The 25,592-nt window shown below is 48.9% G+C and overlaps 1 protein-coding gene across 1 annotated transcript in view; it reads right to left on the bottom strand.

Annotated features, from left to right (window-relative positions):
- Positions 1-25,592, bottom strand: part of BABAM2 (BRISC and BRCA1 A complex member 2) — a 322,305-nt gene that overhangs the window by 262,035 nt on the left and 34,678 nt on the right. The window contains exon 2 of the mRNA XM_082249317.1: positions 4,969-5,043. Within this exon, the coding sequence (XP_082105443.1) occupies positions 4,969-5,043 (75 nt within the window). The remainder of the gene's footprint in view (positions 1-4,968; positions 5,044-25,592) is intronic.

Genomic DNA, 25,592 nt, shown 5'->3' with positions numbered 1-25,592 from the left:
ACCCTGGAGTGCCATCTGAGGTCTTCAGGGGTGCCGCAGCATCCTTGATGAAAAAGGCTGTCAGATAGAACCAAACTCCCGCTCCACCGAACATCAGCACAGCAGGAGTTCAGCCGGCACAGCTCTCCGCCTCCCTCTATAGAACAGTACCCAGTGCAAGTGCAAGGCTATGTCTGTGAGTATGCAGGGTTGATGGAAGAGGGTTTGGGGGGAAGCAGAAGGGGTACGTCTCTCATACAGCCTACTAAGTGCATACCACTAAGTGCAAACAAATCCACACTCGGCAGCCAGCACTCGCTCCTTACTCTGCCAGCACGTCTTACAGCTTTGTAGATTGTGATAGAAGAACCTGCAGGTTCAACTGAAAAGAAAGTAGGATGCAGACTGACAGAGAGGATCAAAAGGAAGGGTGTTAGCTTTCAGAGGATAGCGCAGAAAGTGGGATACAAAGATGTGCAAACAGGGGGTTTTGGGATACAGAGAAGAGCAGGGTGTGTGTGTGTGTGTGTGTGGGGGGGGGGGGGGGGGGGGTTGAGGTACAGAGGTAAGCAAAGAGGGGGTTTGAGTTACAGAGGTAAGCAAAGAGGAGGGTTTGGGGTACAAAGGTGAGCAGAGAGGGGGGTTTGGATTGTGGAGGTGAGCAGGGGGAGGGGGTTTAGGGTACAGAAGTGAGCAATGAGGGGGGTTTGGGGTACAGAGGTAAGCAGAGAGGGGGGTTTGGGGTACAGAGGTGACCAGAAGGAAGGGGGGGTTGGAGTGTGGAGGTGAGCAGGGGAGGGGCTTTGGGGTACAGAGGTGAGCAGAGAGGGGGGTTTGGAGTGTGGAGGTGAGCAGGGGAGGGGGTTTAGGGTACAGAAGTGAGCAGGGGGGGGTATGGGGTACAGAGGTGAGCATAGAGGGAGTCTAGGGTGTAGAGGTGAGCAGTGGAGGGGGTTTGGGGTACAGAGGTGAGCAGAGAGGGAGTTTGGAGTGTAGAGGTGAGCAGAGAGGGAGTTTGGGGTGTAGAGGTGAGCAGAGGAGGGGGTTTGGGGTACAGAGGTGAGCAGAGGGGGGGTATGGAGTACAGAGGTGAGCATAGAGGGGGGTTAAGGGTGTAGAGGTGAGCAGTGGAGGGGGTTTGGGGTACAGAGGTGAGCAGAGAGGGAGTTTGGGGTGTAGAGGTGAGCAGGGGAGGTGGTTTGGAGTACAGAGGTGAGCAGAGGAGCGGTTTGGAGTGTGGAGGTGGAGCAGGGGAGGGGGTTTTGAGTACAGAGGTGAGCAGAGAGGGGGGTTTGGAGTGTGGAGGTGAGCAGGGGAGGAGGTTTGGGGTACAGAGGTGAGCAGGGGGGGGGTATGGGGTACAGAGGTGAGCATAGAGGGAGTTTAGGGGGTAGAGGGTGTAGAGGTGAGCAGTGGAGGGGGTTTGGGGTACAGAGGTGAGCAGTGGAGGGGGTTTGGGGTACAGAGGTGAGCAGAGGAGCGGTTTGGAGTGTGGAGGTGAGCAGGGGAGGGGCTTTGGGGTACAGAGGTGAGCAGAGAGGGGGGTTTGGAGTGTGGAGGTGAGCAGGGGAGGGGGTTTGGGGTACAGAGGTGAGCAGAGGGGGGGGGATATGGGGTACAGAGGTGAGCAGAAGGGGGGGGGATATGGGGTACAGAGGTGAGCACAGAGGGAGTCTAGGGTGTAGAGGGAGTAGAGGTGAGCAGTGGAGGGGGTTTGGGGTACAGAGCTGCATTGGAAATCTACATTGGGGTGCTGTTAACAACCCACATTCAGATCGCAAGGGCAGTGCAAACTCCTGCGGTGCAGGAAACACACACAGGGTGCTCCTTTCCCGAACCAAATTTTGGTGTAAACCGGCCCTAATCTCCTCTCAGCAGAACCTCAGGGCAGAGCTGTTCTTCCATTACAATCCCCAACACTTTTTTTTGCTCATGCTGTCCTGAAAACTCACTGCGTTTGCGAATACATTAGGGGTACCAGTGTAGAATGTATATATATATATATATATATGACATTCCCAAAAAAAATGTAAAAATCAAAATTTAACATTTTAGGCCAATTTGTTTTCTGCTACATATTTTTGGTAAAAAAAAATCGCAATAAGCGTATTTTGATTGGTTTGCGCAAATGTTATTGCGTTTACTAACTACGGGAAAGATTTGTCATTTTTATTGTTTTTTTTTTTTTCACTAGTAATGGCGGCGATCTGCGATTTTTAGCGGGACTGCGACATTACGCGGACAGATCGAACTCCTGACATTTTTGACACTTTTGGGGTTACCAGTGACATTACTACAGTAATCAGTGCTATAAATATGCACTGTTACTGTACTAATGACACTGGCAGGGAAGGGGTTAACACTGTTGGTGATCAAGGGGTTAAATGTATGCCTCATGCTTACTGACGTGTGTGGGGGGAGGGGATTGTGTGACACAGACACAGATCGCAGGTGGAGCTATGCTGAATCCTGTAATCTGTCCTGCCTGTCACAGAGGAGATCCGCCCGCTTTGTTTACATAAGTGGGCGGATTTCCTCACTCTATCCCCAACGATCGGGGAAGAGCGGCGGTGATCACCGCCTCTCCTCCCTTGGCCCGACTCCCGCTGTGTCTGAATATAGCGGGATCGAGCCTCTGGCGGCGCGCACGCTGCCGAGTGGGGGCGGGGTCCAGCAATGTATGTCTGCGTCGCTGGACGATAACGAGCCACTTTGCCGCAGTACCCCCAACGTGAGCAGTCGGCAAGTGGTTAAGGGGGTAAATCCTTCCGGTCCAGAAGTGGTTAACTGGGGTGCCTCAAGACTGAAAATTGTTTTCAAGGGCGCCCTGACTGGAATAAGGTTGAGAAACACTGGCATAGAGAAGCATGGAGACCCAGTGATGACATCACCGTATGTAATGAAAAAGGAACGGATTCATTGAATAATCCTCCACCAGACCAGTCTATTTTTAAAGGAGAAGTCCAGCCTAACACTAAAATCGCTACATCTATAAACATCCACGATCTAACACTAACTTATCTAGCCCTGTAAAGAAGATATCAGTATACTTACCTTTATTTAAGCCGATCCGTTCCAGTCTCCAATGGTGGAAGCTCTGCAGAGGACACGTCCGTCAACCCTTGTGAAATGAATGGGAAGTGACATCACCCATAGACTTACTATGGGGCTTCCATTGTCGGCTGCCTCCTCTGCACCCGCCTACACAACGAAGCCACCGCTGACAGCTCAGTGTGGGATCGGGTCGGATCATTTTCAGAAAAGGTAAGTATACTGATTTCTTCTTTACAGGATTAGATAAGTTAGTGCCAAAAAAAGGAAGAGAAAATTCCCCCAGGGTTTTTTTTTTTTTTTTTTTTAGCAGCAAATAAATCTTAAAGACAAATTTGTAAAATTTGATTTTATAAACAAAATGTTAAAAAATTCCACATAGGATAAAACTCTGGTTATAATATCCCTGGGGAATTTTCTCTTCCTTTTTTTTTTAAATTGTTTTGGGGTGTGCAGCCCTCTCCTCCCATATATAATTTTTCAGATAAGTTAGTGTTAGATCATGGATGTCTATAGATGTAGCCATTTTAGTGTTAGGCTGGACTTCTCCTTTAACTGGCCTTTAGTCCAGCCTGGTGGTGCCGGCTGTCTTTGGCCAGCTTTAGGCTGCATTGAAGGATCTGTATTCTGGAGAGACTTCTCTATACGATTCTAAGGGTTACAAATACTGCAATGTGTATCCCATATTGGAGTATTCCTCATACCGGCCAGTAATTTGCTCTTATGACGAGTTTATGCAGAATATTCTATTTGCATTTTGGCTAAAAAAAAAAAAAAAACGCCTTCCTTGTGACCAGTCCATATCTGCCCACTCTATACAAATGACCGCACATGTGCAGCTATAATCCCTTCATGGAAAAACAGCCTAGCTGGGCTCATGCCTGTTCACATGTGCGGCAGCATTTGACAGGCATTGAGGAGGCAGGGGAGGACTGGGCCAGGGGGCAGGGGGGAAATTGTCCCCTGGGCCGCTCTGATGCCCTATTAAAAGGCTGCAACGCTTCTGCCACAGACATGCCTAAAGGATTCCTGAGTGCGGGTTGAAGACAAGGACAGAGTGCAGGCCCCATCCCCCTCCCACCAGCATGGGTGGTGTAAACTGTCTGAGCAGAGGCCAGTTCCATGCCCCATTGAAGACTCTTCTGCCCTGGCCAGTCAAAACCAAGTTGTCCCAGCTCCCCCCAACTTCCCCCAACTGGCCAAGTCGGAAACCCGGATTCAGCCGGTAACTAGAGAGTATCTAAAGCAGGGCTTCAGCTTGGAATGGGGGTTAGGAGGGGGAGAGAGGGAGGGATTGGAAGAGTGGGAGGGGGATTGGGAGAGTGGGAGGGAAAGAGGGAGGGGGGGGTGAGGGAGAGTGGGAGGGGAATTGGGAGAGTGGGAGGGAAAGAGGGGTGGGAGGGGGATTGGGAGAGTGGCAGGGAAAGTGGGAGGGGGGTGAGGGAAAGTGGGAGGGGGGGAAAGTGGGAGGGGGGGGGTGAGGGAGAGTGGGAGGGGGGGGTGAGGGGTGAGGGAGAGTGGGAGGGGGGGTGAGGGAGAGTGGGAGGGGGGAAAAGTCGCTGCACCGTGGGCTTCTGGTTTGTACTTGCCCCCCTGGTCCAAAAGTTGCCAGTCTGCCCCCTGTGAGGAGGCCATATGTCACCTCCTCACTGCCTGATTTAACCCCATAAATGCTTCACCAACACTTCACAATCACGCGCATTGCATATGGTTGCAGCAGGGCTCCACAAACGTGCATGGGTTGCATTAGCTGAGTGAGGATCTGTTCCCCGACTAGGGGCTCCTGGGTCACATTTCACCAGAACAGCAGCAGTAATCTGTACCTGATTCTAGTTGCATATCATATGCTTCATTGTATGTAAAATGTATTCAGATTTTTATATGACAGGTCCCCTTTAGTGCAGAATCAATGTAATAAATACAGTGGTCAGACTTTACCTTGAGCAGGTAGATGGGAATATTACTGAAGTCCACTGGCAGCTTCAGGAGGAAGCGGGCAGAGAATTCCCCGGTCTGAAAAACAGGGAAGGAAAAAAGAAAAAATCACAAACAGTCCGGGAATTATCACCCGACACATCAGGGACTGCCGGTACAATAATACAGGTGACTACAATTATAGCTAATTACCAGTCTTCCCCATTGTCATACTTCCTCATGTACTTAATTTCCCTGTCCCTGCTTTTAAATACCATCTCCAGGACCCTTTGTTTTGTTAAAACGAATTGCCAGGAAAAAACAAACAAAACAAAAAGCAGCTCTGACCGCAATACTCACCTTCAATCTGGAGCTGGCCCTTGCAGTACCTCTTCTCTGTCAGAAGATGTCCTCAGTCTTCCAATTTGAATGATGCCCACCGTCCCTCAATCTAAAAGACTGAGGATACACTGTGAGATCGGAGAGGGGGGGGGGGATCATCCAGATGCCCTCCACTGCATTCACTTTGTAATGGTGCAGAAAGCGTTGTGGACATCATCAAATTAGCACCGCTCTCTGCATGAAGGCACGGCCCAGAGAAGAGGCAATAAGGCAGAGGAAGACGTCATTGGCTCTTTACCCTGATCAGGGATCGACAGTGTCAGAGTGACACTCTCCATCCCCGAACGCTGCTCTCGTGCAGGAGTGGCAAGCACGAGGAAAGTGCATGTGGCCGGCTGTGATTGGATACAAAAATGGCGGTTGTGCAATATTTTTTGTCACGCGATATTTGCGCAGCGGTTTTTTTAAACGCTATTTTTTTTGAAAAAAAAATACATTTTACTGAAATAAAAAAAAAAAAAACTAAACAGTAAAGTTAGCCTAATTTTTTTTGTATATAGTGAAAGATGATGTCACGCTAAGCAAATAGATACCTAATATGTTATGGTTTAAAATTGCACACGTGCAATGGCGACAAACTACGGTACTTAAAAATCTCCATAGGCGGTGATTTAAAACTTTTAAAAGGTTACCAGTTTAGAGTTACAGAGGGGGTACTTTCCTCGAATTATTGTTCTTGCTCTGATGATCGTAGCGATACCTCACATGTGAGATTTGAATATTGTTTTCATTTTCGGGCGGGACTTAAGTATGCGTTTTCTTTTGTGCGCCTGGGGTTTTCTCACGGCGCCTGGGGCGCTTTAAAAAAAATGTTTTTTTTTCCTATTTATTTTATTTTTTATTTTTAACACTGTTTAAAAAAAAAAAAAAAATGATTACTTTTATTGCTGTGAGAAGGAATGCAAACATCCCTTGTGACAGTAATAGGAGTGACAGGTACTCTTTATGGAGGGATCGGGAGGAATGTGACAGTAATAGCAGTGACAGGTACTCTTTATGGAGGGATCGGGAGGAATGTGACAGTAATAGCAGTGACAGGTACTCTTTATGGAGGGATCGGGGGAATGTGACAGTAATAGGAGTGACAGGTACTCTTTATGGAGGGATCGGGGGGAATGTGACAGTGATAGGAGTGACAGGTATTCTTTATGGAGGGAGGGGGGGGGAATGTGACAGTAATAGGAGTGACAGGTACTCTTTATGGAGGGATCGGGGGGAATGTGACAGTAATAGGCAGTGACAGGTACTCTTTATGGAAGGATCAGGAGGAATGTGACAGTAATAGGAGTGACAGGTACTCTTTATGGAGGGATCGGGGGGAATGTGACAGTAATAGGAGTGACAGGTATTCTTTATGGAGGGAGGGGGGGGGAATGTGACAGTAATAGGAGTGACAGGTACTCTTTATGGAGGGATCGGGAGGAATGTGACAGTAATAGCAGTGACAGGTACTCTTTATGGAAGGATCGGGAGGAATGTGACAGTAATAGGAGTGACAGGTACTCTTTATGGAGGAATCGGGGGGAATGTGACAGTAATAGGAGTGACAGGTATTCTTTATGGAGGGAGGGGGGGGGAATGTGACAGTAATAGGAGTGACAGGTACTCTTTATGGAGGGATCGGGAGGAATGTGACAGTAATAGGCAGTGACAGGTACTCTTTATGGAGGGATCGGGGGGAATGTGACAGTGATAGGAGTGACAGGTACTCTTTATGGAGGGATCGGGGGGAATGTGACAGTAATAGGAGTGACAGGTATTCTTTATGGAGGGAGGGGGGGGGAATGTGACAGTAATAGGAGTGAGAGGTACTCTTTATGGAGGGATCGGGAGGAATGTGACAGTAATAGGCAGTGACAGGTACTCTTTATGGAGGGATCGGGGGGAATGTGACAGTAATAGGCAGTGACAGGTACTCTTTATGGAGGGATCGGGGGGAATGTGACAGTAATAGGCAGTGACAGGTACTCTTTATGGAGGGATCGGGGGGAAAGTGACAGTGATAGGAGTGACAGGTACTCTTTATGGAGGGATCGGGGGGAATGTGACAGTAATAGGCAGTGACAGGTATTCTTTATGGAGGGAGGGGGGGGAATGTGACAGTAATAGGAGTGACAGGTACTCTTTATGGAGGGATCGGGAGGAATGTGACAGTAATAGGCAGTGACAGGTACTCTTTATGGAGGGATCGGGGGGAATGTGACAGTAATAGGAGTGACAGGTACTCTTTATGGAGGGATCGGGGGGGAATGTGACAGTAATAGGCAGTGACAGGTACTCTTTATGGAGGGATCGGGGGGAATTTGACAGTAATAGGAGTGACAGGTACTCTTTATGGAGGGATCAGGGGAATGTGACAGTAATAGGAGTGACAGGTACTCTTTATGGAGGGATCGGGGGGGAATGTGACAGTAATAGGCAGTGACAGGTACTCTTTATGGAGGGATCGGGGGGAATGTGACAGTAATAGGCAGTGACAGGTACTCTTTATGGAGGGATCAGGGGAATGTGACAGTAATAGGAGTGACAGGTCCTCTTTATGGAGGGATCGGGGGGAATGTGACAGTAATATGCAGTGACAGGTACTCTTTATGGAGGGATCGGGGGGAATGTGACAGTAATAGCAGTGACAGGTACTCTTTATGGAGGGATCGGGGGAATGTGACAGTAATAGGCAGTGACAGGTACTCTTTATGGAGGGATCGGGGGGAATGTGACAGTAATAGGAGTGACAGGTACTCTTTATGGAGGGATCGGGGGGGAATGTGACAGTAATATGCAGTGACAGGTACTCTTTATGGAGGGATCGGGGGGAATGTGACAGTAATAGGAGTGACAGGTACTCTTTATGGAGGGATCGGGAGGAATGTGACAGTAATAGCAGTGACAGGTACTCTTTATGGAGGGATCGGGGGAATGTGACAGTAATAGGAGTGACAGGTACTCTTTATGGAGGGATCGGGGGGAATGTGACAGTGATAGGAGTGACAGGTATTCTTTATGGAGGGAGGGGGGGGGAATGTGACAGTAATAGGAGTGACAGGTACTCTTTATGGAGGGATCGGGGGGAATGTGACAGTAATAGGCAGTGACAGGTACTCTTTATGGAAGGATCAGGAGGAATGTGACAGTAATAGGAGTGACAGGTACTCTTTATGGAGGGATCGGGGGGAATGTGACAGTAATAGGAGTGACAGGTATTCTTTATGGAGGGAGGGGGGGGGAATGTGACAGTAATAGGAGTGACAGGTACTCTTTATGGAGGGATCGGGAGGAATGTGACAGTAATAGCAGTGACAGGTACTCTTTATGGAAGGATCGGGAGGAATGTGACAGTAATAGGAGTGACAGGTACTCTTTATGGAGGAATCGGGGGGAATGTGACAGTAATAGGAGTGACAGGTATTCTTTATGGAGGGAGGGGGGGGGAATGTGACAGTAATAGGAGTGACAGGTACTCTTTATGGAGGGATCGGGAGGAATGTGACAGTAATAGGCAGTGACAGGTACTCTTTATGGAGGGATCGGGGGGAATGTGACAGTGATAGGAGTGACAGGTACTCTTTATGGAGGGATCGGGGGGAATGTGACAGTAATAGGAGTGACAGGTATTCTTTATGGAGGGAGGGGGGGGGAATGTGACAGTAATAGGAGTGAGAGGTACTCTTTATGGAGGGATCGGGAGGAATGTGACAGTAATAGGCAGTGACAGGTACTCTTTATGGAGGGATCGGGGGGAATGTGACAGTAATAGGCAGTGACAGGTACTCTTTATGGAGGGATCGGGGGGAATGTGACAGTAATAGGCAGTGACAGGTACTCTTTATGGAGGGATCGGGGGGAAAGTGACAGTGATAGGAGTGACAGGTACTCTTTATGGAGGGATCGGGGGGAATGTGACAGTAATAGGCAGTGACAGGTATTCTTTATGGAGGGAGGGGGGGGAATGTGACAGTAATAGGAGTGACAGGTACTCTTTATGGAGGGATCGGGAGGAATGTGACAGTAATAGGCAGTGACAGGTACTCTTTATGGAGGGATCGGGGGGAATGTGACAGTAATAGGAGTGACAGGTACTCTTTATGGAGGGATCGGGGGGGAATGTGACAGTAATAGGCAGTGACAGGTACTCTTTATGGAGGGATCGGGGGGAATGTGACAGTAATAGGAGTGACAGGTACTCTTTATGGAGGGATCAGGGGAATGTGACAGTAATAGGAGTGACAGGTACTCTTTATGGAGGGATCGGGGGGGAATGTGACAGTAATAGGCAGTGACAGGTACTCTTTATGGAGGGATCGGGGGGAATGTGACAGTAATAGGCAGTGACAGGTACTCTTTATGGAGGGATCAGGGGAATGTGACAGTAATAGGAGTGACAGGTCCTCTTTATGGAGGGATCGGGGGGAATGTGACAGTAATATGCAGTGACAGGTACTCTTTATGGAGGGATCGGGGGGAATGTGACAGTAATAGCAGTGACAGGTACTCTTTATGGAGGGATCGGGGGAATGTGACAGTAATAGGCAGTGACAGGTACTCTTTATGGAGGGATCGGGGGGAATGTGACAGTAATAGGAGTGACAGGTACTCTTTATGGAGGGATCGGGGGGGAATGTGACAGTAATATGCAGTGACAGGTACTCTTTATGGAGGGATCGGGGGGAATGTGACAGTAATAGGAGTGACAGGTACTCTTTATGGAGGGATCGGGAGGAATGTGACAGTAATAGGAGTGACAGGTACTCTTTATGGAGGGATCAGGGGAATGTGACAGTAATAGGAGTGACAGGTACTCTTTATGGAGGGATCGGGGGAATGTGACAGTAATAGGAGTGACAGGTACTCTTTATGGAGAGATCGGGGGAATGTGACAGTAATAGGAGTGACAGGTACTCTTTATGGAAGGATCGGGGGGAATGTGACAGTAATAGGAGTGACAGGTACTCTTTATGGAGGGATCGGGGGGATGTGACAGTAATAGGAGTGACAGGTACTCTTTATGGAGGGATCGGGAGGAATGTGACAGTAATAGCAGTGACAGGTACTCTTTATGGAGGGATCGGGGGGATGTGACAGTAATAGGAGTGACAGGTACTCTTTATGGAGGGATCGGGAGGAATGTGACAGTAATAGCAGTGACAGGTACTCTTTATGGAGGGATCGGGGGGAAGGTGACAGTAATAGGAGTGACAGGTACTCTTTATGGAGGGATCGGGGGGAATGTGACAGTAATAGGCAGTGACAGGTACTCTTTATGGAGGGATCGGGGGGAATGTGACAGTAATAGCAGTGACAGGTACTCTTTATGGAGGGATCGGGAGGAATGTGGCAGTAATAGCAGTGACAGGTACTCTTTATGGAGGGATCGGGAGGAATGTGGCAGTAATAGCAGTGACAGGTACTCTTTATGGAGGGATCGGGGGGATGTGACAGTAATAGGAGTGACAGGTACTCTTTATGGAGGGATCGGGGGGATGTGACAGTAATAGGAGTGACAGGTACTCTTTATGGAGGGATCGGGGGGAATGTGACAGTAATAGGAGTGACAGGTACTCTTTATGGAGGGATCGGGGGAATGTGACAGTAATAGAAGTTACAGGTACTCTTTATGGAGGGATCGGGGGGATGTGACAGTAATAGGAGTGACAGGTACTCTTTATGGAGGGATTGGGGGGAATGTGACAGTAATAGGCAGTGACAGGTACTCTTTAGGGAGGGATCGGGGGGGAATGTGACAGTAATAGGCAGTGACAGGTACTCTTTATGGAGGGATCGGGAGGAATGTGACAGTAATAGGAGTGACAGGTACTCTTTATGGAGGGATCGGGAGGAATGTGACAGTAATAGGAGTGACAGGTACTCTTTATGGAGGGATCGGGGGGGAATGTGACAGTAATAGGCAGTGACAGGTACTCTTTATGGAGGGATCGGGGGGAATGTGACAGTAATAGCAGTGACAGGTACTCTTTATGGAGGGATCGGGGGGGAATGTGAAAGTAATAGGCAGTGACAGGTACTCTTTATGGAGGGATCGGGGGGAATGTGACAGTAATAGGAGTGACAGGTACTCTTTATGGAGGGATCGGGGGGAATGTGACAGTAATAGGCAGTGACAGGTACTCTTTATGGAGGGATCGGGGGGAATGTGAAAGTAATAGGCAGTGACAGGTACTCTTTATGGAGGGATCGGGGGGATGTGACAGTAATAGAAGTTACAGGTACTCTTTATGGAGGGATTGGGGGGAATGTGACAGTAATAGGCAGTGACAGGTACTCTTTATGGAGGGATCGGGGGGGAATGTGACAGTAATAGGAGTGACAGGTACTCTTTATGGAGGGATCGGGGGGGAATGTGACAGTAATAGGCAGTGACAGGTACTCTTTATGGAGGGATCGGGGGGAATGTGACAGTAATAGGAGTGACAGGTACTCTTTATGGAGGGAGGGGGGGGGGGATGTGACAGTAATAGGAGTGACAGGTACTCTTTATGGAGGGATCGGGAGGAATGTGACAGTAATAGGCAGTGACAGGTACTCTTTATGGAGGGATCGGGGGGAATGTGACAGTAATAGGCAGTGACAGGTACTCTTTATGGAGGGATCGGGGGGAATGTGACAGTAATAGGAGTGACAGGTACTCTTTATGGAGGGATCGGGGGGGAATGTGACAGTAATAGGAGTGACAGGTACTCTTTATGGAGGGATCGGGGGGGAATGTGACAGTAATAGGAGTGACAGGTACTCTTTATGGAGGGATCAGGGGGAATGTGACAGTAATAGGAGTGACAGGTACTCTTTATGTAGGGATCAGGGGAATGTGACAGTAATAGGAGTGACAGGTACTCTTTATGGAGGGATCGGGGGAATGTGACAGTAATAGGCAGTGACAGGTACTCTTTATGGAGGGATCGGGGGGATGTGACAGTAATAGGCAGTGACAGGTCCTCTTTATGGAGGGATCGGGGGGGGAATGTGACAGTAATATGCAGTGACAGGTACTCTTTATGGAGGGATCGGGGGGAATGTGACAGTAATAGGAGTGACAGGTACTCTTTATGGAGGGATCGGGAGGAATGTGACAGTAATAGGAGTGACAGGTACTCTTTATGGAGGGATCGGGGGGAATGTGACAGTAATAGGAGTGACAGGTACTCTTTATGGAGGGATCGGGGGGATGTGACAGTAATAGGCAGTGACAGGTCCTCTTTATGGAGGGATCGGGGGGGAATGTGACAGTAATATGCAGTGACAGGTACTCTTTATGGAGGGATCGGGGGGAATGTGACAGTAATAGGAGTGACAGGTACTCTTTATGGAGGGATCGGGAGGAATGTGACAGTAATAGGAGTGACAGGTACTCTTTATGGAGGGATCAGGGGAATGTGACAGTAATAGGAGTGACAGGTACTCTTTATGGAGGGATCGGGGGAATGTGACAGTAATAGGAGTGACAGGTACTCTTTATGGAGGGATCAGGGGAAGGTGACAGTAATAGGAGTGACAGGTACTCTTTATGGAGAGATCTGGGGAATGTGACAGTAATAGGAGTGACAGGTACTCTTTATGGAGGGATCGGGAGGAATGTGACAGTAATAGCAGTGACAGGTACTCTTTATGGAGGGATCGGGAGGAATGTGACAGTAATAGCAGTGACAGGTACTCTTTATGGAGGGATCGGGAGGAATGTGACAGTAATAGCAGTGACAGGTACTCTTTATGGAGGGATCGGGAGGAATGTGACAGTAATAGCAGTGACAGGTACTCTTTATGGAGGGATCGGGGGGAATGTGACAGTAATAGGAGTGACAGGTACTCTTTATGGAGGGATCGGGGGGAATGTGACAGTAATAGGCAGTGACAGTGACTCTTTATGGAGGGATCGGGGGGGGAATGTGACAGTAATAGCAGTGACAGGTACTCTTTATGGAGGGATCGGGGGGAATGTGACAGTAATAGGAGTGACAGGTACTCTTTATGGAGGGATCGGGGGGGAATGTGACAGTAATAGGCAGTGACAGTGACTCTTTATGGAGGGATCGGGGGGGAATGTGACAGTAATAGCAGTGACAGGTACTCTTTATGGAGGGATCGGGAGGAATGTGACAGTAATAGCAGTGACAGGTACTCTTTATGGAGGGATCGGGGGGATGTGACAGTAATAGGAGTGACAGGTACTCTTTATGGAGGGATCGGGGGGAATGTGACAGTAATAGGAGTGACAGGTACTCTTTATGGAGGGATCGGGAGGAATGTGACAGTAATAGGAGTGACAGGTACTCTTTATGGAGGGATCGGGGGGAATGTGACAGTAATAGGAGTGACAGGTACTCTTTATGGAGGGATCGGGGGGAATGTGACAGTAATAGGAGTGACAGGTACTCTTTATGGAGGGATCGGGGGGAATGTGACAGTAATAGGCAGTGACAGGTACTCTTTATGGAGGGATCGGGGGGATGTGACAGTAATAGGAGTGACAGGTACTCTTTATGGAGGGATCGGGAGGAATGTGACAGTAATAGCAGTGACAGGTACTCTTTATGGAGGGATCGGGGGGATGTGACAGTAATAGGAGTGACAGGTACTCTTTATGGAGGGATCGGGGGGAATGTGACAGTAATAGCAGTGACAGGTACTCTTTATGGAGGGATCGGGAGGAATGTGACAGTAATAGCAGTGACAGGTACTCTTTATGGAGGGATCGGGGGGAATGTGACAGTAATAGGAGTGACAGGTACTCTTTATGGAGGGATCGGGGGGAATGTGACAGTAATAGGAGTGACAGGTATTCTTTATGGAGGGATCGGGGGGAATGTGACAGTAATAGGCAGTGACAGGTACTCTTTATGGAGGGATCGGGGGGAATGTGACAGTAATAGCAGTGACAGGTACTCTTTATGGAGGGATCGGGAGGAATGTGGCAGTAATAGCAGTGACAGGTACTCTTTATGGAGGGATCGGGAGGAATGTGGCAGTAATAGCAGTGACAGGTACTCTTTATGGAGGGATCGGGGGGATGTGACAGTAATAGGAGTGACAGGTACTCTTTATGGAGGGATCGGGGGGGAATGTGACAGTAATAGGCAGTGACAGGTACTCTTTATGGAGGGATCGGGGGGGGAATGTGACAGTAATAGGCAGTGACAGGTACTCTTTATGGAGGGATCGGGGGGAATGTGACAGTAATAGCAGTGACAGGTACTCTTTATGGAGGGATCGGGGGGGAATGTGAAAGTAATAGGCAGTGACAGGTACTCTTTATGGAGGGATCGGGGGGAATGTGACAGTAATAGGAGTGACAGGTACTCTTTATGGAGGGATCGGGGGGAATGTGACAGTAATAGGCAGTGACAGGTACTCTTTATGGAGGGATCGGGGGGAATGTGAAAGTAATAGGCAGTGACAGGTACTCTTTATGGAGGGATCGGGGGGATGTGACAGTAATAGAAGTTACAGGTACTCTTTATGGAGGGATTGGGGGGAATGTGACAGTAATAGGCAGTGACAGGTACTCTTTATGGAGGGATCAGGGGAATGTGACAGTAATAGGAGTGACAGGTACTCTTTATGGAGGGATCGGGGGGGAATGTGACAGTAATAGGCAGTGACAGGTACTCTTTATGGAGGGATCGGGGGGAATGTGACAGTAATAGGAGTGACAGGTACTCTTTATGGAGGGAGGGGGGGGGGGATGTGACAGTAATAGGAGTGACAGGTACTCTTTATGGAGGCATCGGGAGGAATTTGACAGTAATAGGCAGTGACAGGTACTCTTTATGGAGGGATCGGGGGGAATGTGACAGTAATAGGCAGTGACAGGTACTCTTTATGGAGGGATCGGGGGGAATGTGACAGTAATAGGAGTGACAGGTACTCTTTATGGAGGGATCGGGGGGGAATGTGACAGTAATAGGAGTGACAGGTACTCTTTATGGAGGGATCGGGGGGGAATGTGACAGTAATAGGAGTGACAGGTACTCTTTATGGAGGGATCAGGGGGAATGTGACAGTAATAGGCAGTGACAGGTACTCTTTATGGAGGGATCGGGGGGAATGTGACAGTAATAGGCAGTGACAGGTACTCTTTATGGAGGGATCAGGGGAATGTGACAGTAATAGGAGTGACAGGTACTCTTTATGGAGGGATCGGGGGAATGTGACAGTAATAGGCAGTGACAGGTACTCTTTATGGAGGGATCGGGGGGATGTGACAGTAATAGGCAGTGACAGGTCCTCTTTATGGAGGGATCGGGGGGGAATGTGACAGTAATATGCAGTGACAGGTACTCTTTATGGAGGGATCGGGGGGAATGTGACAGTAATAGGAGTGACAGGTACTCTTTATGGAGGGATCGGGAGGAATGTGACAGTAATAGGAGTGACAGGTACTCTTTATGGAGGGATCGGGGGGAATGTGACAGTAATAGGCAGTGACAGGTCCTCTTTATGGAGGGATCGGGGGGGAATGTGACAGTAATATGCAGTGACAGGTACTCTTTATGGAGGGATCGGGGGGAATGTGACAGTAATAGGAGTGACAGGTACTCTTTATGGAGGGATCGGGAGGAATGTGACAGTAATAGGAGTGACAGGTACTCTTTATGGAGGGATCAGGGGAATGTGACAGTAATAGGAGTGACAGGTACTCTTTATGGAGGGATCGGGGGAATGTGACAGTAATAGGAGTGACAGGTACTCTTTATGGAGGGATCAGGGGAATGTGACAGTAATAGGAGTGACAGGTACTCTTTATGGAGAGATCTGGGGAATGTGACAGTAATAGGAGTGACAGGTACTCTTTATGGAGGGATCGGGGGGATGTGACAGTAATAGGAGTGACAGGTACTCTTTATGGAGGGATCGGGAGGAATGTGACAGTAATAGCAGTGACAGGTACTCTTTATGGAGGGATCGGGAGGAATGTGACAGTAATAGCAGTGACAGGTACTCTTTATGGAGGGATCGGGGGGAATGTGACAGTAATAGGAGTGACAGGTACTCTTTATGGAGGGATCGGGGGGAATGTGACAGTAATAGGCAGTGACAGTGACTCTTTATGGAGGGATCGGGGGGGGAATGTGACAGTAATAGCAGTGACAGGTACTCTTTATGGAGGGATCGGGGGGAATGTGACAGTAATAGGAGTGACAGGTACTCTTTATGGAGGGATCGGGGGGGAATGTGACAGTAATAGGCAGTGACAGTGACTCTTTATGGAGGGATCGGGGGGGAATGTGACAGTAATAGCAGTGACAGGTACTCTTTATGGAGGGATCGGGAGGAATGTGACAGTAATAGCAGTGACAGGTACTCTTTATGGAGGGATCGGGGGGATGTGACAGTAATAGGAGTGACAGGTACTCTTTATGGAGGGATCGGGGGGAATGTGACAGTAATAGGAGTGACAGGTACTCTTTATGGAGGGATCGGGAGGAATGTGACAGTAATAGGAGTGACAGGTACTCTTTATGGAGGGATCGGGGGGAATGTGACAGTAATAGGAGTGACAGGTACTCTTTATGGAGGGATCGGGGGGAATGTGACAGTAATAGGAGTGACAGGTACTCTTTATGGAGGGATCGGGGGGAATGTGACAGTAATAGGAGTGACAGGTACTCTTTATGGAGGGATCGGGGGGAATGTGACAGTAATAGGAGTGACAGGTACTCTTTATGGAGAGATCGGGGGAATGTGACAGTAATAGGCAGTGACAGGTACTCTTTATGGAGGGATCGGGGGGAATGTGACAGTAATAGGCAGTGACAGGTACTCTTTATGGAGGGATCGGGGGGATGTGACAGTAATAGGAGTGACAGGTACTCTTTATGGAGGGATCGGGAGGAATGTGACAGTAATAGCAGTGACAGGTACTCTTTATGGAGGGATCGGGGGGATGTGACAGTAATAGGAGTGACAGGTACTCTTTATGGAGGGATCGGGGGGAATGTGACAGTAATAGCAGTGACAGGTACTCTTTATGGAGGGATCGGGAGGAATGTGACAGTAATAGCAGTGACAGGTACTCTTTATGGAGGGATCGGGGGGAATGTGACAGTAATAGGAGTGACAGGTACTCTTTATGGAGGGATCGGGGGGAATGTGACAGTAATAGGAGTGACAGGTATTCTTTATGGAGGGATCGGGGGGAATGTGACAGTAATAGGCAGTGACAGGTACTCTTTATGGAGGGATCGGGGGGAATGTGACAGTAATAGCAGTGACAGGTACTCTTTATGGAGGGATCGGGAGGAATGTGGCAGTAATAGCAGTGACAGGTACTCTTTATGGAGGGATCGGGAGGAATGTGGCAGTAATAGCAGTGACAGGTACTCTTTATGGAGGGATCGGGGGGATGTGACAGTAATAGGAGTGACAGGTACTCTTTATGGAGGGATCGGGGGGGAATGTGACAGTAATAGGCAGTGACAGGTACTCTTTATGGAGGGATCGGGGGGGAATGTGACAGTAATAGGCAGTGACAGGTACTCTTTATGGAGGGATCGGGGGGAATGTGACAGTAATAGCAGTGACAGGTACTCTTTATGGAGGGATCGGGGGGGAATGTGAAAGTAATAGGCAGTGACAGGTACTCTTTATGGAGGGATCGGGGGGAATGTGACAGTAATAGGAGTGACAGGTACTCTTTATGGAGGGATCGGGGGGAATGTGACAGTAATAGGCAGTGACAGGTACTCTTTATGGAGGGATCGGGGGGAATGTGAAAGTAATAGGCAGTGACAGGTACTCTTTATGGAGGGATCGGGGGGATGTGACAGTAATAGAAGTTACAGGTACTCTTTATGGAGGGATTGGGGGGAATGTGACAGTAATAGGCAGTGACAGGTACTCTTTATGGAGGGAGGGGGGGGAATGTGACAGTAATAGGAGTGACAGGTACTCTTTATGGAGGGATCGGGGGGGAATGTGACAGTAATAGGCAGTGACAGGTACTCTTTATGGAGGGATCGGGGGGAATGTGACAGTAATAGGAGTGACAGGTACTCTTTATGGAGGGAGGGGGGGGGGGATGTGACAGTAATAGGAGTGACAGGTACTCTTTATGGAGGGATCGGGGGGGGGGATGTGACAGTAATAGGCAGTGACAGGTACTCTTTATGGAGGGATCGGGGGGGAATGTGACAGTAATAGGAGTGACAGGTACTCTTTATGGAGGGATCGGGGGGAATGTGACAGTAATAGGCAGTGACAGGTACTCTTTATGGAGGGATCGGGGGGAATGTGACAGTAATATGCAGTGACAGGTACTCTTTATGGAGGGATCGGGGGGAATGTGACAGTAATATGCAGTGACAGGTACTCTTTATGGAGGGATCGGGGGGGGGGGGGGAATGTGACAGTAATAGGATTGACAGGTACTCTTTATGGAGGGATCGGGGGGAATGTGACAGTAATAGGCAGTGACAGGTACTCTTTATGGAGGGATCGGGGGAATGTGACAGTAATAGGAGTGACAGGTACTCTTTATGGAGGGATCGGGGGGAATGTGACAGTAATAGGAGTGACAGGTACTCTTTATGGAGGGATCGGGGGAATGTGACAGTAATAGGAGTGACAGGTACTCTTTATGGAGGGATCGGGGGGAATGTGACAGTAATAGGAGTGACAGGTACTCTTTATGGAGGGATCGGGGGAATGTGACAGTAATAGGAGTGACAGGTACTCTTTATGGAGGGATCGGGAGGAATGTGACAGTAATAGCAGTGACAGGTACTCTTTATGGAGAGATCTGGGGAATGTGACAGTAATAGGAGTGACAGGTACTCTTTATGGAGGGATCGGGGGGAATGTGACAGTAATAGGAGTGACAGGTACTCTTTATGGAGGGATCGGGGGGAATGTGACAGTAATAGGCAGTGACAGTGACTCTTTATGGAGGGATCGGGGGGGGAATGTGACAGTAATAGCAGTGACAGGTACTCTTTATGGAGGGATCGGGGGGAATGTGACAGTAATAGGAGTGACAGGTACTCTTTATGGAGGGATCGGGGGGGAATGTGACAGTAATAGGCAGTGACAGTGACTCTTTATGGAGGGATCGGGGGGGAATGTGACAGTAATAGCAGTGACAGGTACTCTTTATGGAGGGATCGGGAGGAATGTGACAGTAATAGCAGTGACAGGTACTCTTTATGGAGGGATCGGGGGGATGTGACAGTAATAGGAGTGACAGGTACTCTTTATGGAGGGATCGGGGGGAATGTGACAGTAATAGGAGTGACAGGTACTCTTTATGGAGGGATCGGGAGGAATGTGACAGTAATAGGAGTGACAGGTACTCTTTATGGAGGGATCGGGGGGAATGTGACAGTAATAGGAGTGACAGGTACTCTTTATGGAGGGATCGGGGGGAATGTGACAGTAATAGGAGTGACAGGTACTCTTTATGGAGGGATCGGGGGGAATGTGACAGTAATAGGAGTGACAGGTACTCTTTATGGAGGGATCGGGGGGAATGTGACAGTAATAGGAGTGACAGGTACTCTTTATGGAGAGATCGGGGGAATGTGACAGTAATAGGCAGTGACAGGTACTCTTTATGGAGGGATCGGGGGGAATGTGACAGTAATAGGCAGTGACAGGTACTCTTTATGGAGGGATCGGGGGGATGTGACAGTAATAGGAGTGACAGGTACTCTTTATGGAGGGATCGGGAGGAATGTGACAGTAATAGCAGTGACAGGTACTCTTTATGGAGGGATCGGGGGGATGTGACAGTAATAGGAGTGACAGGTACTCTTTATGGAGGGATCGGGGGGAATGTGACAGTAATAGCAGTGACAGGTACTCTTTATGGAGGGATCGGGAGGAATGTGACAGTAATAGCAGTGACAGGTACTCTTTATGGAGGGATCGGGGGGAATGTGACAGTAATAGGAGTGACAGGTACTCTTTATGGAGGGATCGGGGGGAATGTGACAGTAATAGGAGTGACAGGTATTCTTTATGGAGGGATCGGGAGGAATGTGGCAGTAATAGCAGTGACAGGTACTCTTTATGGAGGGATCGGGGGGATGTGACAGTAATAGGAGTGACAGGTACTCTTTATGGAGGGATCGGGGGGGAATGTGACAGTAATAGGCAGTGACAGGTACTCTTTATGGAGGGATCGGGGGGGAATGTGACAGTAATAGGCAGTGACAGGTACTCTTTATGGAGGGATCGGGGGGAATGTGACAGTAATAGCAGTGACAGGTACTCTTTATGGAGGGATCGGGGGGGAATGTGAAAGTAATAGGCAGTGACAGGTACTCTTTATGGAGGGATCGGGGGGAATGTGACAGTAATAGGAGTGACAGGTACTCTTTATGGAGGGATCGGGGGGAATGTGACAGTAATAGGCAGTGACAGGTACTCTTTATGGAGGGATCGGGGGGAATGTGAAAGTAATAGGCAGTGACAGGTACTCTTTATGGAGGGATCGGGGGGATGTGACAGTAATAGAAGTTACAGGTACTCTTTATGGAGGGATTGGGGGGAATGTGACAGTAATAGGCAGTGACAGGTACTCTTTATGGAGGGAGGGGGGGGAATGTGACAGTAATAGGAGTGACAGGTACTCTTTATGGAGGGATCGGGGGGGAATGTGACAGTAATAGGCAGTGACAGGTACTCTTTATGGAGGGATCGGGGGGAATGTGACAGTAATAGGAGTGACAGGTACTCTTTATGGAGGGAGGGGGGGGGATGTGACAGTAATAGGAGTGACAGGTACTCTTTATGGAGGGATCGGGAGGAATTTGACAGTAATAGGCAGTGACAGGTACTCTTTATGGAGGGATCGGGGGGAATGTGACAGTAATAGGCAGTGACAGGTACTCTTTATGGAGGGATCGGGGGGAATGTGACAGTAATAGGAGTGACAGGTACTCTTTATGGAGGGATCGGGGGGGAATGTGACAGTAATAGGAGTGACAGGTACTCTTTATGGAGGGATCGGGGGGGAATGTGACAATAATAGGAGTGACAGGTACTCTTTATGGAGGGATCAGGGGGAATGTGACAGTAATAGGCAGTGACAGGTACTCTTTATGGAGGGATCGGGGGGAATGTGACAGTAATAGGCAGTGACAGGTACTCTTTATGGAGGGATCAGGGGAATGTGACAGTAATAGGAGTGACAGGTACTCTTTATGGAGGGATCGGGGGAATGTGACAGTAATAGGCAGTGACAGGTACTCTTTATGGAGGGATCGGGGGGATGTGACAGTAATAGGCAGTGACAGGTCCTCTTTATGGAGGGATCGGGGGGATGTGACAGTAATAGGAGTGACAGGTACTCTTTATGGAGGGATCGGGGGGAATGTGACAGTAATAGGAGTGACAGGTACTCTTTATGGAGGGATCGGGGGGAATGTGACAGTAATAGCAGTGACAGGTACTCTTTATGGAGGGATCGGGGGGAATGTGACAGTAATAGGAGTGACAGGTACTCTTTATGGAGGGATCGGGAGGAATGTGACAGTAATAGGAGTGACAGGTACTCTTTATGGAGGGATCAGGGGAATGTGACAGTAATAGGAGTGACAGGTACTCTTTATGGAGGGATCGGGGGAATGTGACAGTAATAGGAGTGACAGGTACTCTTTATGGAGGGATCAGGGGAATGTGACAGTAATAGGAGTGACAGGTACTCTTTATGGAGAGATCTGGGGAATGTGACAGTAATAGGAGTGACAGGTACTCTTTATGGAGGGATCGGGGGGATGTGACAGTAATAGGAGTGACAGGTACTCTTTATGGAGGGATCGGGAGGAATGTGACAGTAATAGCAGTGACAGGTACTCTTTATGGAGGGATCGGGAGGAATGTGACAGTAATAGCAGTGACAGGTACTCTTTATGGAGGGATCGGGAGGAATGTGACAGTAATAGCAGTGACAGGTACTCTTTATGGAGGGATCGGGGGGAAGGTGACAGTAATAGGAGTGACAGGTACTCTTTATGGAGGGATCGGGGGGAATGTGACAGTAATAGGAGTGACAGGTACTCTTTATGGAGGGATCGGGGGGGAATGTGACAGTAATAGGAGTGACAGGTACTCTTTATGGAGGGATCGGGGGGGAATGTGACAATAATAGGAGTGACAGGTACTCTTTATGGAGGGATCAGGGGGAATGTGACAGTAATAGGCAGTGACAGGTACTCTTTATGGAGGGATCGGGGGGAATGTGACAGTAATAGGCAGTGACAGGTACTCTTTATGGAGGGATCAGGGGAATGTGACAGTAATAGGAGTGACAGGTACTCTTTATGGAGGGATCGGGGGAATGTGACAGTAATAGGCAGTGACAGGTACTCTTTATGGAGGGATCGGGGGGATGTGACAGTAATAGGCAGTGACAGGTCCTCTTTATGGAGGGATCGGGGGGATGTGACAGTAATAGGAGTGACAGGTACTCTTTATGGAGGGATCGGGGGGAATGTGACAGTAATAGGAGTGACAGGTACTCTTTATGGAGGGATCGGGGGGAATGTGACAGTAATAGCAGTGACAGGTACTCTTTATGGAGGGATCGGGGGGAATGTGACAGTAATAGGAGTGACAGGTACTCTTTATGGAGGGATCGGGAGGAATGTGACAGTAATAGGAGTGACAGGTACTCTTTATGGAGGGATCAGGGGAATGTGACAGTAATAGGAGTGACAGGTACTCTTTATGGAGGGATCGGGGGAATGTGACAGTAATAGGAGTGACAGGTACTCTTTATGGAGGGATCAGGGGAATGTGACAGTAATAGGAGTGACAGGTACTCTTTATGGAGAGATCTGGGGAATGTGACAGTAATAGGAGTGACAGGTACTCTTTATGGAGGGATCGGGGGGATGTGACAGTAATAGGAGTGACAGGTACTCTTTATGGAGGGATCGGGAGGAATGTGACAGTAATAGCAGTGACAGGTACTCTTTATGGAGGGATCGGGAGGAATGTGACAGTAATAGCAGTGACAGGTACTCTTTATGGAGGGATCGGGAGGAATGTGACAGTAATAGCAGTGACAGGTACTCTTTATGGAGGGATCGGGGGGAATGTGACAGTAATAGGAGTGACAGGTACTCTTTATGGAGGGATCGGGGGGAATGTGACAGTAATAGGCAGTGACAGTGACTCTTTATGGAGGGATCGGGGGGGGAATGTGACAGTAATAGCAGTGACAGGTACTCTTTATGGAGGGATCGGGGGGAATGTGACAGTAATAGGAGTGACAGGTACTCTTTATGGAGGGATCGGGGGGGAATGTGACAGTAATAGGCAGTGACAGTGACTCTTTATGGAGGGATCGGGGGGGAATGTGACAGTAATAGCAGTGACAGGTACTCTTTATGGAGGGATCGGGAGGAATGTGACAGTAATAGCAGTGACAGGTACTCTTTATGGAGGGATCGGGGGGATGTGACAGTAATAGGAGTGACAGGTACTCTTTATGGAGGGATCGGGGGGATGTGACAGTAATAGGAGTGACAGGTACTCTTTATGGAGGGATCGGGGGGAATGTGACAGTAATAGGAGTGACAGGTACTCTTTATGGAGGGATCGGGAGGAATGTGACAGTAATAGGAGTGACAGGTACTCTTTATGGAGGGATCGGGGGGAATGTGACAGTAATAGGAGTGACAGGTACTCTTTATGGAGGGATCGGGGGGAATGTGACAGTAATAGGAGTGACAGGTACTCTTTATGGAGGGATCGGGGGGAATGTGACAGTAATAGGAGTGACAGGTACTCTTTATGGAGGGATCGGGGGGAATGTGACAGTAATAGGAGTGACAGGTACTCTTTATGGAGAGATCGGGGGAATGTGACAGTAATAGGCAGTGACAGGTACTCTTTATGGAGGGATCGGGGGGAATGTGACAGTAATAGGCAGTGACAGGTACTCTTTATGGAGGGATCGGGGGGATGTGACAGTAATAGGAGTGACAGGTACTCTTTATGGAGGGATCGGGGGGAATGTGACAGTAATAGGAGTGACAGGTACTCTTTATGGAGGGATCGGGGGGAATGTGACAGTAATAGAAGTTACAGGTACTCTTTATGGAGGGATCGGGGGGATGTGACAGTAATAGGAGTGACAGGTACTCTTTATGGAGGGATTGGGGGGAATGTGACAGTAATAGGCAGTGACAGGTACTCTTTAGGGAGGGATCGGGGGGGAATGTGACAGTAATAGGCAGTGACAGGTACTCTTTATGGAGGGATCGGGAGGAATGTGACAGTAATAGGAGTGACAGGTACTCTTTATGGAGGGATCGGGAGGAATGTGACAGTAATAGGAGTGACAGGTACTCTTTATGGAGGGATCGGGGGGAATGTGACAGTAATAGGCAGTGACAGGTACTCTTTATGGAAGGATCGGGAGGAATGTGACAGTAATAGGAGTGACAGGTACTCTTTATGGAGGGATCGGGGGGAATGTGACAGTAATAGGCAGTGACAGTGACTCTTTATGGAGGGATCGGGGGGGGAATGTGACAGTAATAGCAGTGACAGGTACTCTTTATGGAGGGATCGGGGGGAATGTGACAGTAATAGGAGTGACAGGTACTCTTTATGGAGGGATCGGGGGGGAATGTGACAGTAATAGGCAGTGACAGTGACTCTTTATGGAGGGATCGGGGGGGAATGTGACAGTAATAGCAGTGACAGGTACTCTTTATGGAGGGATCGGGAGGAATGTGACAGTAATAGCAGTGACAGGTACTCTTTATGGAGGGATCGGGGGGATGTGACAGTAATAGGAGTGACAGGTACTCTTTATGGAGGGATCGGGGGGATGTGACAGTAATAGGAGTGACAGGTACTCTTTATGGAGGGATCGGGGGGAATGTGACAGTAATAGGAGTGACAGGTACTCTTTATGGAGGGATCGGGAGGAATGTGACAGTAATAGGAGTGACAGGTACTCTTTATGGAGGGATCGGGGGGAATGTGACAGTAATAGGAGTGACAGGTACTCTTTATGGAGGGATCGGGGGGATGTGACAGTAATAGGCAGTGACAGGTCCTCTTTATGGAGGGATCGGGGGGATGTGACAGTAATAGGAGTGACAGGTACTCTTTATGGAGGGATCGGGGGGAATGTGACAGTAATAGGAGTGACAGGTACTCTTTATGGAGGGATCGGGGGGAATGTGACAGTAATAGCAGTGACAGGTACTCTTTATGGAGGGATCGGGGGGAATGTGACAGTAATAGGAGTGACAGGTACTCTTTATGGAGGGATCGGG

Source organism: Pelophylax lessonae (genome assembly GCF_965119305.1).
Source record: "Pelophylax lessonae genome assembly, chromosome: 3".
NCBI classification, from domain to species: domain Eukaryota; kingdom Metazoa; phylum Chordata; class Amphibia; order Anura; family Ranidae; genus Pelophylax; species Pelophylax lessonae.
Note: the sequence above shows the minus strand (reverse complement) of the source record. Positions and strands in the feature narration are given on the sequence as shown.